General features: G+C 46.0%; 1 protein-coding gene across 4 annotated transcripts in view; it reads right to left on the bottom strand.

The window, feature by feature from the left end:
- The window catches only part of LOC119455907 (mucin-17-like), a 228,556-nt gene that overhangs the window by 17,283 nt on the left and 194,878 nt on the right, over nt 1–16,395 (bottom strand). For 3 of the 4 annotated variants that reach the window (XM_037717447.2, XM_049669425.1, XM_049669424.1), the window contains 7 exons: nt 15,893–16,020; nt 14,356–14,626; nt 13,074–13,214; nt 11,210–11,285; nt 10,863–10,909; nt 5,753–6,003; nt 349–456 (listed from right to left, as the gene is read on the bottom strand). In XM_037717447.2, the coding sequence (XP_037573375.1) occupies nt 349–456; nt 5,753–6,003; nt 10,863–10,909; nt 11,210–11,285; nt 13,074–13,214; nt 14,356–14,626; nt 15,893–16,020 (1,022 nt within the window). Of the gene's footprint in view, nt 1–348; nt 457–2,454; nt 4,089–5,752; nt 6,004–10,862; nt 10,910–11,209; nt 11,286–13,073; nt 13,215–14,355; nt 14,627–15,892; nt 16,021–16,395 lie in introns of those variants that run through there. The other variant, XM_037717446.2, reaches the window with a different exon arrangement.

Raw genomic sequence — 16,395 nt, forward strand, 5'->3', positions numbered from 1 at the left:
TGCTGAGATGTGCTGCTAGGGATACTTAGTGGATAGCTCTATTGGTTAATGCTATGAAACTTGAAGGTGTTGTGACGTGTGGACATTTAGGAAGTGCACTCGGCACGTAATCTTCGGTCTCACCATGCGACAAGACGATGGACACGCCGATGCAAATTCATTTTCCCTGCATCTACATATGGCTATACCATCAAATATGCTGTGACCAGCACCTCGTCTTTTGCACCATGACTTTCAAACTGCATTCAAACTGTACACTTTCTATACTGAAGAGGACGACTCTAAGGACGGCCAAGTAAAGTAGCTTGCTGTCGATATTCTAATCATGTAAGGGTCTATTAAACTCACATTGCCAGTCGAACCGTCCAAGACGTAAAGCAGCTTGCTCTGCATGCTCCCCACGTCCACCTGGTCTCGGCCGAGCGTGTCGATGGCTCCGGAACTGAGAGGTCTTCCCTGCGATCCGCGAATTATTCATTAGACTTGGATTCCACGAATTAATATACTGGGAATGAATAATCTTTGTTCGTGCTATAAATGTTTGTGTACCAGCACTTTTGGAAAAGTTGGCACATCTAAACAATTAGAGAACAATAAAAATTCATGAATGTCGTGGCATTGGCAACGTATGTAACACAAGTAAATTATCCGACGTTATACATTCGATTGCCCGAAGCCCCGAAGAGTCACTCCTACCGTACTGTAATGCGAAAATTAAAACGCACCGAGTGGCCGGTTAAAAGCTATCCCGTTTCATTCTCAGATAGAATGAGTGAATATTATGGCTGTTCGAATCCAACGTAGCAATACGATCATAAATATATAATGCTTTCCTGCTCAGAAAACAATTTGCACATATGAACGGCACTAAATAACAGTGGCTGCTACAGAAAACCACGGGATTAGTTTACACTACAATTTGAAGCTGCGAGATCGACCACCCTATTGGAAGGCGAGAATGCGAATAACACTGTTGCACGTTAGCTGGCATAGAGTTTTTATGTTTCTTTGTTTTCTGATTGCTTATTGCTTGTATTTGAGTTTCATGATATTAGCGCTTTAATTAGCTTCAAAAGTGTGTACTATGGATGAATAATCGAGTGTTACATTTATTCTTGACGTAACGCATTGCAAGAAAGCGCGACTATATTAGAACGTATTGGCGATTGGCGATATTACAAGTTTAGTTTACACATGGTGATTATTTTGCTATTAAAAGACACTCAAAAACAAGCCGTTATTCCTTTTAGGCGGTCATTCCAGTTCCGGGTCAACAAATGTTATCTGGGGTAAGAAAAACGAAAAACAAAACCTCCTGTTATTCAGAAAAGGTACACAATTATTTAGTTATGTAAATGTGTAAATGGGAAGGAAAGGGTTAACTCACAGTTCACCAGCTTGCATGGTTTTTTGTGAGAGATGGTTGGAAGAAGAGGGTCCGGACACCAGGTCCACGTAGAGGGTTAGGAGCCGCAGACCACCCATAGTTTGGGGTTCACGGTGCACCGGTCATTTAAGGACTTCACACGCTGGTATTGCACAGGCATGGTCAAAAGAAATCGCAAGTGCCGGCCAGCTGGTAGTCTGCTGAGCTTTAAAATGCGTGTTACTTGTCTTTCATGTGACAGTCCTTGAAGCGCGTTCGCAATTTATAGAACGCAGTTACATTTGGTGCCGTCCTTTGTTCACTCACAACGCCATTATTACAACATGAAATGAATTGTGCACAATTTGTCAACGATCAATTGGTATGCGTAGCTCACATTGTTTAGTAAAGCTCACGCAAGGATTATATTTCTTGTGGTAAACAGGATCGCTCGATAAGCAGGGCCCATTCGGCACTTGAGTTTCATCCGACCATTGTTTAATGGCAACTGTAAGCCAAGTCCTCCTTGTGGTCCAAAAGAAAACGGATCAACAGACATCGGAGCATCCAGCCAAAGCCTACGAACCAAGGAGCCGCCATTTAGGAAATAAAAGGGCAACCCGCATCCATCTTAACACCTCCGTCGGCCCACCCAAGGAAGCATCCGGCAAGGAAAAAAAAGTAAGAGTTGTCAGCTCAATTCCTGAAGTGGCAGACGATTCATCGTAGATTTCAGGCGACACTTAAATAACGGCTTCGTATCGCATCGCAACAACCAAATGGAAGATTAAACACATGGTTCCCTATCAAACCACTTGGACATAACATACTAGAGAAGTAGATATGTAGGTTAGATAGCTTGTATGCTATCGGATAAAGGGAAAGGTCGTTCTCGACTTAATGAAGGTTAACCCTACAAGGAGATCGCATTGCCACTCTGCATGGAGAAATGACAACTCTTTCTTGTCCACCTCTGACGTTACAACCATAACAAAACTCAATTAGTGAAAAAAATCCAATGTTAACCCAGCCCTTGCAACCCCCAACATGCATAAAGAAGCACTCGCCACCACTGACACCAAAGAAGGGAGGATTAGGCATTATCTCCTTTTATTTTCACAACAATAATATAAACATTGCAGAAAAACAAACACAAACTGTTAATAGACATCTATACAAGCATATCAATTCACTCTTCATAACTTGCCTTCATCGTATATTTAGTATCACTGTGGTTGATTTATTGCGTCGTAAGCACTGCTCCCTGGAAACAAGGTGGTAAACACCTGTGTCATACCTTGAAATCGGTAACGATCCTAAACCACCTTGACAATGGTCGCAGAAAATTTAGTTTGTTCAGGAAAGACGCTAATATGTGAATTATTGCTATTACATGCTTATATTTGCTTTGAAATTTACAACTAGACGTTTTTTTTCCCCTTTCGAAATTCAAGAAAGAAAATAAGTAAAGTCTTGTTTAAGAAAGAGCACTAGAAGGAATACTAGAAGAGGTGAAAGGGGGAAAGGCAACTTTGAGGTACAATGGCACGTATCATCAATCGTTTTCAGTCATTCAAAAGAAAAAAAAAAGCGTACAGTGTCAGTCACACCTGCTCCGAACACAGAAATTAATTCATAAAAAGGCTATCCAGTATTCATGCCCCATGGATGGAACCAAGGTACCCGACAAGGAAATCTGAGCGTTCGTTTATTCGATCTTACAGTAATATCTTACCAAGCAAAAACAATTAAGAAAAAACAACAACAAGTAAACCCTGCGCTCCAAAGAGGTGTGGCTAACACAGTACGCGCAGATACTCGTAAAGAATAGCCTTAATTGAAGCACAAACAAACAAAGGCGTCTGCAGTGATGAAAAAAAAAATCTCAACAAACAATCCAGCTGTCGTTCGGTGATTCGTGCCTCGCTGCAGGCAATGGTTTGCTGTCTGTCGGCGCTCATCGCACTTGGGTCAGTCTCTACATTTCGTATGTGTGTATTTTTTTTCCACGAGAAGTGTCCAGGATCGCGACAGACGACGCACAGCAAGACACACAGCACACGCGCCATTTCGGCGACGACGCAGAGTTTCTCTCTCGCTCGACCTCACACGTGCGTCGACACCAGGAAGGGCGATGTCACACGCAGAACGAAGACAGCCGGTCCAGGGCGGGGAATCCGGGAAAGTGGGGGGGAAGGGACACTTCGCGCCATCCTGATTTCATGTTACCTGAAATCGTCCCAGCCCCTGGAGACGGGGGAGAGAGGCCTGGCCGGAAACCTGTACCGCCGCACACAGCCTGAGCATTGGGAAGAATCCTCTCCTACACGAGGGAGGAAGGGCCCGCGCAAAGTCCTCGCTTTTGTTTTTGCACGAAGAAGAGGCCTTCTGGGGGGGTCGGGCGAGGAGCGGGGAGGTCACGTGGCATTTCGCACAATGTGGGGGGGGTAGGAAGGGAAGGCGGCTGTACAAGTTGCGACCCCGTGTTTTTAGTAGTCTATGCGCTGGAATAAGGTTATTGGCTGCATGTGATTTGCGCTGGTTAGGACGCTCGTCACCACATGACCATGGGACCTTTGGACGAGTTGTGGTTTACCTGTTTGGGAGGACTATGTCTAGCTCGCGGAATGACGACGTGCGGCACGCTGAAGCCGGTCGACAGGCTGCGGTTTAGGCTCATGTCGCTCTTCCGGCTGGACTTCTTTGATTGCATGGTGTGGTCCTACGATGGGTAGTTTAGGAGGGGGGTAAAAAAAAGGTGGGAGAGAGAAATGGCAGAAGCGAAACGGTGAGGGCGCAGCGAGCACGGTTACGGCGATTTCGTGAATGAGCAGGCAAGCGGTCACGGAGAAGGCAACGTGCACATATACTCGTGATGGCAAAACAATATAGGCACCATTGTCAAAGACAGGCACGACGAACTCGGCCGATTAAGCGGTGATTTGAAATAGGAGTTGCCGAATCGCATAGCTTGCCGTGATTTCGCTGAAGAAATATAGGAACTGGCGCGTTACATGATGATTCCTCTCAAAGCTTGCAGCAAGTTGCTGCTTAATAAATGGTCGTTTTAGTGTAATACATTCTTTGAAATGTCATTTCCCAGTGACGAGCTCAATGGTTTACAATTATTGAACAAAATAATAAATGATCTAATTTTTGTCATTGCGCCTTTTTTCAAAGTTTGCCATCACGAGCAGTGTTAAACCTGCCCGTGACTGGTTACCTTAGCCGCAGCAACGCATTGTAACATGAGTAACAAGGCGTAAATCTCAATGAAGGCAATTTAGTTATTACGCGTACTCTGCAATACTGATACACATCAGTATTTCATACGCGGATACTAAGTGCAACTAAGTTATAAAAGTACTGTAGTCATTATTAGCCCTATCGAAGCACATATGGATCAAGCACTAGATTGATTGCTGATGTGTATTATTAAGCTGCAAGCATGATGAATGCAGTCATCGGTTAAAAGCTCTCTACACCATCGATGACGTATTGTATATTGCAAATAATTGTGGCAGGGGACCCCAGGGTCGTACACGATCAGCGTACCCTTCACAGGTGCACATTTTGAAGCTGAGTTGCCATTGACAATATCGTGTCATACTGCTGAAGAGCCAGCGCTGGTCTAATTTTGCGACTTCTACCTAGACATGGGCATCGCTGTTGTTTTTTAACGCAAGTTCCTGGGCCACTTTCATGTCGCGCAAGTGAACGACTATAGGTTCAGATACTCATTATGCAAGCTTTCAGAACTTTTGGTTTCACTTCGCTTCGGATAAAGAAGAAACCTGTGTCTTCGACGTGGCTCCTTTACTTCGATAACATTCGTGCTGTCACTAATATGCACGTGCCACCAAGTTTTTCTGGCAACCACACACTGAACATTCTTCACCTTTGTTAGACGTAACTGCCCTGACACAGTAGTAATTTTATAAACACATATTTGAATAGGTAATAATGCACTGCGCATACACGTTTAATTGATTTACTAAGTCACGGGCACTTGGAACTGGGACTGTGTTTTCCGGTTCCGCTAGCCGGTTGGGTAAATATGGACAGAAGAGCGGTAGACACACGTTATTCCCTGCTTGTGTTCCGCGGCTGCTACACGGATGTTGAAAGAATGAGCTGCACAGTAGTCTTTCATCTTCCTCTATATTGCAACGACCAATAGATGCGTCTCTGTTCGTAGAGATTACAGTTACCTTGAGGGATCGGTATTCACTTCGGAGACATTATGTCGACATTGAATGGAACCTAAAAAATACTAATACAGTAATCTATTGCAACGCACAAACCGACCAAGTATCAGACACAGTGAGAACGTTTTGTAGTGCGCCGATGCGGCGGCGGCATTGCATAGACGGCTGGGCAACGTACGGGTCCTGGTCCAACCATGAAGCCGTCGAAGGCGTAGGAGTGCTTGAGCGCATGCTCTCCGCTGCTCTCGCTCGAGGTGTCGGTGATCATGGCCTTCTTGTCAAGCGTGCCCCCGAGCGGGCTGACGGCGCCCAGCCGGAAGGGTCCCTTGGCGCGCTGCGCCCGGCGCTTCCAACGGCGGCACAGGCACACCAGGCAGCACAGCATCATCACCAGCAGAGCCAGCGCGATCGGCAGCGCGATCGCCAGCACTGCACCACGAACGGGGGAGCATACAAAGGTCAGCGTTCGGCAAGCTACCGAATAACACACACACACACACACACACACTGCTGCATAGGTAGACAGGGGCAGCCTCATTCTCCACGAGTCATTTTCGGGGATGTCACTCCAAGTACGCGCAGATTGGATAAGCGATTGATTGCACACCGCTCTAACGAGGCGTCGCGTTGGACATTTTTCGCACGAAAAGGAACGTACCCTCGAAAGTGGTTGACTGAGAGCCTCGCCGCGTCTGAACTGAAACCATGTAAGCAAGCGGCCTCCATCGCCATTTGAGAAATGGCCGCCGCCGGTTCCTTAACTCCTTTTATACCCTCGTAATCTCCGCAACATAAGATTGCTAGTAGTCTTGAGGTACGTATCAATCGAAGAGTACTTTTAAGTACAACTGTCCACTGGCACTGAACAGGCTACATGCTGACTGGCTTTAAAGCTGACGCGACCACTGCGTGCGTGAGGTGGCCTCAAGTGGCTACTTGGGCGCATATGCAGTGCAGCCTAGCGATGCTGATCTCTTCGGTCTGGTACACTGATTGAGCAGCAACAGGTCACGAGTAATTTTTTGCGCAGAATATTGACCTGGTTCCGTAAATCTTGGTCTTTGTTAAACTCACTTTCTTTTACAGGTTAGCCGGATGGCCCGCTTACTGACGTTCTCTTAAGGACTCAGCGGCGGGCGCTTGAACATTATTTACGTCTCAGCTGATCCATTCTAACTGCTAGCACGACATGTGGTAGTTACTGAGCCAGGAATAACAGAATGTGCGTGATATACCAAAATAAACCTCCGCATGACTGCAACATCAACGCCAATCAATCAGAGAAAGAAATTGGGCAACCAGCGCACCGTTTCCTTTCTCATCGCAGCTCAAACGAGATTAGAATAATCATCCGATTATCACACACCGGTAACGAGTAGAAGCTTCAACGTTGCACACGTTTTGCAGCCAACGAAAATCCAGCTGTCGAGATTTCACGAAGCGATATCACCACCGCCACAGTAAAGATGGTCGTTACGGGAAATCCCGCTGAACAAGCGTGACACAAGAATAAAAGTCATTCTCTTTCACTTCACCAGTAGGAAACAGCACCAGACAGGATTTGATGGAGGAAAATTGTTAGCGCAACTAATTTGCGACTGTAGTCAGTGAGGTCTTCCGGCTAAGCTGGTCATGATGGAGCTTAAATAACTGAGCAGACGCGAGCAAAATCAACGTTGCGAAACAGGCTAACCCCAGCTGACGATCGTGCGTGATACTTAAAATGTTCTTCCGGTTTTTTGGTTCTCAAATCACGAGAAAAAACGATGGAGATTCATGGAGCATTCATTTCCGGTTTCCTCTTCTGGGTGTTTCTCCTGGTAAAGCTCCCCCTAAATAAAAAAAAATGTAACGAGCAGCTCGGCGACTATCGTGCGTACTTATGAATCAATAAACGGACTGCGTGATGCCGAGTGTGCCTCGAGGAAATATCGCGCAGTCGGCTTGCGCAATAAGTTTTGAGATCACCCAAACCACACACACACACACAGAGAGACACATATGCGCGCGCACACACACACACACACACACACACACACACACACACACACACACACACACACACACACACACACACACACACACACACACACACACACACACACACACACACACACACACACACACACCACACACACACACACACACACACACACACACACACACACACACACACACACACACACACACACACACACATGCGCGCACACACCGGACGGAGCGCCATGCTTTCCGGCATTCGTTAAACGGTACCTTGCACTCGTTCGCTATAGCCGGGGCTGTTCATTGCATTAGCAAGGGGGGAGCGTGGTGCTACTAAACGCACGGGAGCGTGCACTGAAGTGCAGCTAAATATAGTGCGAAACGCAGACCGCTTAGAGTCAGGAGCGGACGCCAGCCTAAACGGGGCCGCTTTCTTTGCGCAAGGCGCCACTTATAGAACCGCACGCAGGCTTCGGTAATCAGTGCGCCGGAGAACAATGACACTTCGTCGCGGGCCGGCACCTTTCCTTTTGACGGGCCCGCTAGTATACAGTGAGCGACCCCGACCGCGACACTAAGACGTCGCTCTCACGCACATTTACCGATGGCTTTCACAATTTTTTTTTCTTTCTTTTCTTCTCATTTTCTTAATCACTTCCTCAAAAACGAGGTCCCGATAGAGCTTCCAAATTTAGCGTGCACCGCAAATGAGCATTCATTCAGCCTCATATACATGACCGTGATGACGAAAGCAATACCTTTACAGTCAGTGCACCATCTATGCTCTCCCCCCCTCCCCTTCTCCCTCCCCGCTCCTCTTATTTTTTAATGGATAAATTAGCACGCAAGAAAAGCACTGAATTCGTTCTCTTAGCAATAACCTGTACATCGGCTCGAAAGAAAGCTAGCTTAGGAGTTTTATGTGATCTAGGTAGGCTAAACTATGGCTTAAAACAATAACTTCGCTTATGCGCTTTCAAGTTCGAACGAATATTGAGCAAAGGCAAATTCAGGTCACTGTATGCTGCTACGAGCAGCGTAGTCTTGACTTTACCGGGTCCACCTTTGCAACTCTTTGGTAATGTTATTTATTAGTGTTTGGGCGCCTCTACACTTTGCAATGCATCGGTGATAGAGAGCATGTAAAATCGATAAATACGAGAGCAAGAGAGATATACTATCTGCCTTTCATTCAGTTAAAGATGCTAATGATCACTCGCTCAGCCGCTTTAGATGTTTATAAATACGCGTGCCAGCAACATGCAAACTGTTACTCAGGCGAATGCAAGAAAAAAAAATGCGCCTCATCTGCCGACTTCCTTTCGCAGGAACTGCTCAAGCAGTAGCAGCACTAGCAATGTCGCATGAAGATAACGAGAGTAGTTTTGACATCGTCGAGTGAATCGGCTCGTAGCGATGAAGCTTGGAAGCTGCTCGTTGAAGGACCACATATTCAGTACTTCCGTCTTCACTTTGCGTGGGAGTCATATAAAGTTCCAGTGGCATTACGTGGTTTGCGTTCGAGAAGAACACCGACGCAGGTAGCGACAAGACTTGCTTTGGAAATGGCGTTACGTCGCCTTTAGTTTCCGGACATTCAGAGTATAGTGAGCGGGACCAAGAAATTAACATACTTTACTCCGAAGAACGAAACTTAATTTTTTTAAAAGCAAGAGGAACCACGTGCACAACTTTTGCAGCCTTTCAGTTCTTGGTCATTTTATAAATCTTTAAATAATGAAAAATAACATCCACGCCTCTATACTATTCGGAGAAAGTTCGCGACTGTGCTGCAGAGCGAGCCACAATTCTGTGTCACGTGACCGTAGTTGAATCTGTAGCAAAGGAACAGCTTATGCGGGTTCTAACCGCAGTACCGCCTTAACAATGGCGATTTTCAATGACGTCAGGCTTCCGCTCACGACAACGAGAATGATGACAAAAGAAGACGACAATGGCGGCACGACAACGTCGAAGACGGCACCTCTGCTAAGTATACACAACGAAGTTTCTCTTCTTCTTTGTTTCCTTTTTTTCAGCACTTTTACATCATTATTGTGAAACATCGTTCGAATGCAGTTGCTTCCAACTGTCATCCCCGATAGTGGCTAGAGAAAATGCGGTCTTCCTACGGCTAATAGCATCGTTGCTTACAGGAAGCTGCGCAATTTCAGTTGCTGCTTAGCGCCGCACATGAAACGGAAGCTCAGGAAAGAATTAGACGTGATTTGTCTCAGGAAGACAAGGGGGTTGAAGGGATTAGGGGAGGGGTGGGGGCGGGGGGGGGGGGGGGTTTAAGAGCATGCAGAAAGGTTTGGAAGAAACACGATTCTTTATGTGATGTAGACAGAATTCGGTCTGCGATGTCTGCGTCTGTCTCTTTCGCCGCCCTTTGTTCAAGTTCGCTCTGTTAAGCGTCATGCGATGTAGAGTTGGTAGTTGAGACTTTGACAACCTATCGGTTGACTAATCTGCGAAGCAGAAACTGAAGATGTCTCGTTTATTTCTTTTTTTTTTCTACGCCATATAAAGGAGGACTATCGAAACTCCGTCGATGTCTATAAAAGACAGCTACAATTCGTTTCCAACGTACAGCTAACATCAAAGAGAGCACCAAAGCCTGCCCCCAATGTATGAGTGTCTGATCTTGAGCTGGCAGCAAAGCAGCAGTGATCCTTATTTTCAGGACCTTATGCGCCGAGCGCCGGAGAATATTTGAGGATTTAATGAGCAGCGATTTCGCTGCACAATCGTTGCATTCTGCCGGGACTCACATATGAAATATGATCCTGGAGGGCAACAAAAAAGCTTAAGAACTGAATAACCGCGCAACAAGCGATGGCACGAAAGATGTGGAAAATTAACTAGGCGTAATGCGATGCACGTGCTCGAACTGGCGGAAAACATAATCATGCTTGTTTTGAACTTCGTCGCGCCATACACAGATTTCATTTTTTTTTGAGCCGACCTAATAACCTCCGTTTTACATTCATTAGCGGCATTATTTTTATACTTTGTGTTCGATTTTCAGTGATCCTGTGCGAGCCTCATTTGCGACTAATTGTACACAGCGGGATAGGACCTTATAGTTCACTTTTCTATTCGGACTGCTGTACATATCCCACCTATATTAAGTGACTACGAATTTATTCGAACAAACAGCAACAAAAACAAAACAGATGTACACTCCGCAAGAAAAAGCAAACAGCAAGTTAGAGCAAGGGCGCTCCTGTGCTAACTCATTTGCTGTTGCTTCTCGCACCAAAAAAAGTGATCAACGTGTTCGGTAAGCAATGTGCACTTACCGAGACCGTTGATCTCACAGCGGCGTCCCAGGAACATGCGGTTGCAGCTGCAGGATAACAAAAAGGAAGAAAACAAGTTGTTCAAATACCCATTCAGTGACGTCAATAACACAGAACAGTACGAAACTGCTCTGGGAATGCGTGCTCTCTTGATCTGTCTGAACACTGGATGTGCCGACCGAGCTGTCGAGGCTAATAAATGTTCAATGTTTCTTATAGGCAACAATATCTATTGGCCATAAACTCCTGCCGTTATCAGCACATTGCTGTCTTCACAAACTAGAAGGTTAAATCAGGCATGGTTTAGTGTTTGCATGTGCTCATAGACTTGTCTCAGCAGCACTTACCGGCAGCTCCTCTTTCCTTCGTCGTTCACCAGGCATGTTCCGCGGCCGTTGCAGTGGTCGCAGTTCTTGATCTCTCCTGTGGGAAAGCACAAACGCGCGTTCAGACAACCGAGAAGTAGGCCGAGGGTACAAAGAACTAAACACCGTTGAGTGTAACTGTAAGTTTTATATGAAACACGTATCTATTTTACATGTATCTAGGTTTCATTCTCGCGCATAAAGCGAAAACGTACGAAAGAAAGAGCTATTGCTTCGCGATCAGCAAGCAATTTCTTTCCCAATCAGAGAGGAAAGTTGGGCTGGTTGGTGCGTATTCCAGAAGAAATTAATACGCAGGTTATTTTTCAGATAGGGACACTCTTTCTTGGCGAGAGCCCACGACGGGGTTCTTACGCAACTATCGGCCGCTTTTATTGCGAGAGCAATTATATGGACACTCCAAGCGCATTTTTGCCGTCGCCATCGCTGTCGTCCACGCCGTGAGTTTCCGTATAAAGTCTAACGGCGATAAAATCGTCCCCGCGCGCCGTACGCTGCGCGTGCGATTGGAAGCGTGCACGGGTAAGCCGGCAATCACAGCTTAATCGCACGCACGCGAGAGAGGATGGCGGCCGGAAGCGCGTGCTCTATAGTTCGCGCGTGAGGCACGGGGAGGTCGCGATGGAGAGGGGGGGGGGGGGGTGCGTTCTGCCCCCGCGGCTGCTGCCCACGAAGCTGCAGCGCAGGCGCCGTATCTTGAAAGCGATATGCGATGTGGCTGAAGTTTTTAGTTCGCGTTCAAGCGAGAGATAGCCCGAAGGTCAATTCGCTTGGTGCCGCTCGCGCGCTTTCTCACTCCAGCGTTTTGACTTGCTTCCGCGGTCATCGAGCGAGATGTGTTCATGTTTACCTGTGTGCGCCTGACACCGTGCTTGTTTATTTAGTTACTAAGCAAATATTTACAACTTTATACAGCCGGTAAAACTACTATCCTTACTTAGTATAGCTATCTACTAATTTGCTATCGCAATCGATGCTTCGCCTTTCGGCCGGAACTACGAATTTTTATTAAACAAAACGCTTTGAATATTTCCCTATCAGCGTGCCTCCGGAGGCGTCTGAGCACACCGATAACTTGTGTAAGAGCGGTGAAAGGGAAAGCAAGGGGGAGGGAGAAACAAAAACAAAAAAGTGAAAGTAACTTCATAGCAGCAGAGGTCCACGCATCCAACGAATTCTATCTTTCAGCGTAGTAAAAATTCGGTTGGGGTATAGAGTCGTAAAAGTAGTGAAAGTTGGGCGAGTTCGTATTCATAATGGTACTGCAACGCGCACACACCAAACAAGGACACAAGGCAAAGGTAACACTCGTTACAACGTTAACTTGTAACTTGTAACACACGTTACAAGCCAGCCTATATATATATATATATATATATATATAACTTCGTTTCGAATAACAAACGCAGTTGCGAGTCAGCGCTTGTGTACTATCTTTTGCCTTGTGTCCTTGTTGTGGTGTGTGCGCTGCAGTATCGTAATGTCTAGCGTCGTGTTCTGTGTGCTTGTCGTTCTCGTCCCAAGTCATTTTAGCGCTAGTTAACAATGTCTCAAGTCTGAAATTCCTTCCCTTAGAGACACGCATGGCGAAAACGTAAAACAGTTCGTCGTCCTGTCAATAATTCATGTGTCCCCTCTCAGCGCCGGTTATTTTTATGCATTTCCTCATAAAGCCCCATCGAGTCCAACTCAAACGCCGCTTTTAAACGAGACGCATGCAGTGGCAAACGCGGTTCCTGCAGGACTACGTCAGTGCTATACACTCGTTAGTTTGCTTGTTCCTTCTTATTCCTTCGGCGCTACGACGCGTGACAGACACACTGACCTGAGCAAACACGGCCCGGTCGCAGCGGGTCGAGGTCTTCGAAGCCACTCTTGCAGTAGCAAGTGTACGTTCCCGGCAAGTTGACGCAGACAGAGAACCGGCTGCAGTCGTTCGCGTCCAAGTCACCACACTCGTCGTAATCTGCGAAGCGAAACGACGACAGGAATAAAAATAAAAATAAATAAATAACGCTATAAAATCGCTATTAGGAACCAATTCCTTGTCGACCGACCAGTTCGTTTCGCTAAATTCTTTTACTGCGCCATAAGTGTACATTTGTCACAATGTTTCCTTTATAGGCATCACACTCTGTGCTGAAAGATAGCTAACATTGAAGGTGTAATTTGAAGCTTAGGTTTACATTATTTTCCTAAACTGGCGGTGACGTGTCTTACTAGCCAGCCTATGGCGTCATGCCGCCTTCGTTTTGACTAGTCGATGAGCTGCGATCAAAGCGTTATTTTAAGCTCAGGGTGCACTAGTGGGGGATGAAAGCCGACACGCTGAGGCGTGCCGCCAAAGTTCGTAAAATAGTAGTTACTGATGACAAGTGTAAAGACAACATTTCAAATACATTCCATATCCTTACAATGCATTATAAAACTGCCTCCTCGAGAGGCTGTCTCCTCAGGTACGCTCAAGCAACGCACTTGTACTCCCTTTGTACGTCACCTCTTGCGTATGCCTCTTTTGCTTTTCTTCCAGTACGATAATTCAATGAGGTGTGTAGTCTGCCTAACAGCCGCTATCACGGACGACAGTTGGCTTTATACTTTAGTGATGCAGCCAGTTAAAGTTACGATCATCTTAAAGCACGTTGCCTCATATTGCAAAAATTACAAGCTGGCAGATTTGGCAACAATGAGTCTCTTCAGGGCAATATACAGTCGAACGCCTTTATAACGAAGCGCTTGGGGCCTTCAAAATTATTCGTTATACACGCCATTTCGTTGGAAAGGTCGCGCACCCCACCGCCCACAATAAAACCCAGACAAAATTATCCCTTCGTTATACAGATAATTTCGTTGTAGAGGGGTTCGATTGTATAGTGTGTTTCTGTCTTAAGGACCCGTGAAGTGCGCGATCCTCTTCGAATGCGCACGTCACGTGGCCCTCTAGGTACTTTCTTTTCTCCTTCATGTTTCATTTCCTCTTCGCTCTTCCAATGCAGGGTAGCAAACCAGCAGCAACAATTGTTAGACTTTCTCGCCGCCCACCTCCCCCACTCTCGCCAACATAACCTCTTAGTTAACGTTTAGATCTTGTAGAGCCATGTTCTTACCTTGAACAGCGGCGACGGCGTGAACGTTGGGGCTGACGAATAGCGGGCTCTTCCCGATGCTGTAGTTCGATTGGCGCAGCGACCGGGTCAGCTGTTCACGTATCACCTCGGAAGTGATGGCCTCTGACCTCGCCATGGACACCGTGAAGTTCAGCAGGATGCCCTGCGGCGCGCTGTCGGCGGTGTCCAAGTCGTCCGCCGCCGAGATGCTGTTCAAGTTCGACGTCACAAACTGGCTCTCCACATCCGTCTTCTTGTAAGCGTCGCTCATCTGCGGTTTCAAGCGAAGTTTTGTCAGAGCTGGTGTTCAAACCATATTGCCATATCTACAAACAAGAGAGAAGTTCACAGGAAGAGTAGAAGCTTGTAAGTGAATAACGTAGGTCGAACCCGTAGCCAACTTTCCGACAAAGGGACTTTTCATTGTCAAGGTACCAATTGCTGCTCCGACGAATGCAACTCTCCTTTTCGAGATGCTGGCTACACCGACATTTCTTGTTTGACTATCCTGTTGCCATATCTCGTGAGAACGCGTCTCGTAACCGTGCTGGGCAAACAGCTACTTATCCGTCCGATGGGCATTGCTGTTTAATAAGTGCACGTGAACTTCTACTCCTTTCACTAATACTACTATTCAAATACTTACGATTCAAGGGACTCGGCAACTTTAGCTGATACTGGTTCCGACCCTTTGCAAAGCACGAGAGAGAACGAAATGAAATCGCAAGTACAACGCAAAATAATTCACGCTCCCTTTCGAATATTTGGCATCTGCTAGACTTCAGTTTTAGTACGGCAAAACAACCACTTCACGCATACAGTTCGGAGGCACTTCTCTAAATATGCTGGCAGGCTAAGCACAGACACTGTCGCCACATGGAAACATAGGAAACTCCAGGGCACGTTTGTAGTAAACTGCACTGATCGTGGCTATGTCGAAATTAACGGACTATTTTTCTATACCTCTGAGCTACGATTTAAAGTATTATGCCACCAGTATAAAAAGCCCTTAAGAAACATCAAATGGGTCACAAAATTTCCATTGTGGCCCAGGCGGCAACACAAAGAACCAATAGCTCGTGGCAGATTTCCATAAGAACAGGTGGCTTATAACTACATGCTGCTTTCAATGGCTAAGAGCAGTCAATTTTGTTTTTTTACAATGCCTCGTGCACTCTTCATCGCAGTAAATGACTAGAGACAAATAAATATCTGGCACAGCTTGACCCATTTCACTCAGATAAGCTTGAGACACAAGAAAAAGTTATAAGTCAGCTGCAAAAAAAAAAATGTCCCCTTTTATTCGAACAAGAATGGGTAAATGTTCTGGACTATTTTCTTGCACTTCCAAATTGCCGTTCCGCTAGCAAATATTTACATGGTGATCTGCGTAAACACGGGGAAAATATCTTACTTATTTTCATAGCGGAAACGAAGAATAAGAACAGTTGTGAACTGTCATACGCACGCCGATGCGCTGGTGTCAAGCGATAACTAAATTGCTGCAGCAATTTCATAAGGTATCTATAACACTTACTCCTTTCTTAGCTGCGTCGGCAATTTGTTGGAATTCGGTCGAAAGGCTGTTGGAGAGTTCCGTACTATACGACACTGCCGATTCTCCCATCTTGACAACACGAAGGATGACAACGTACGTCTCGACCTCTGCAAAAAGATGTAAACAAAAATGTGGTGTCATGCAGTAACACCAAAAGCCCGAAGCAAGCGAGCAACTCGGTTCATCGTCTTATCAGCTGGCATATGAGCATGTCACCAATGCATGACTTACGTTAATTATTTCACTATCGCGAAATTGACGCTATAACATACCACCTAGAACCCTGTTGCACTTAATGGCGACAAATTGTAGGACACTAGATTAACTGCTGAGTATTTGTAGACACGCATCGAAATATGATCCCAATGGTATTTAAGTCTCTACACTCCCGCGAAAGAAAGTTGCTAGCTTGAAATCCAAATTAGGAAATATCGCCCCCGCCATTGCGAGTATCTAGTACCTTTCATTAAACGAGCTGTCAA

The sequence above is a fragment of the Dermacentor silvarum genome, chromosome 6 (genome assembly GCF_013339745.2).
Source record: "Dermacentor silvarum isolate Dsil-2018 chromosome 6, BIME_Dsil_1.4, whole genome shotgun sequence".
NCBI classification, from domain to species: Eukaryota; Metazoa; Arthropoda; class Arachnida; order Ixodida; family Ixodidae; genus Dermacentor; species Dermacentor silvarum.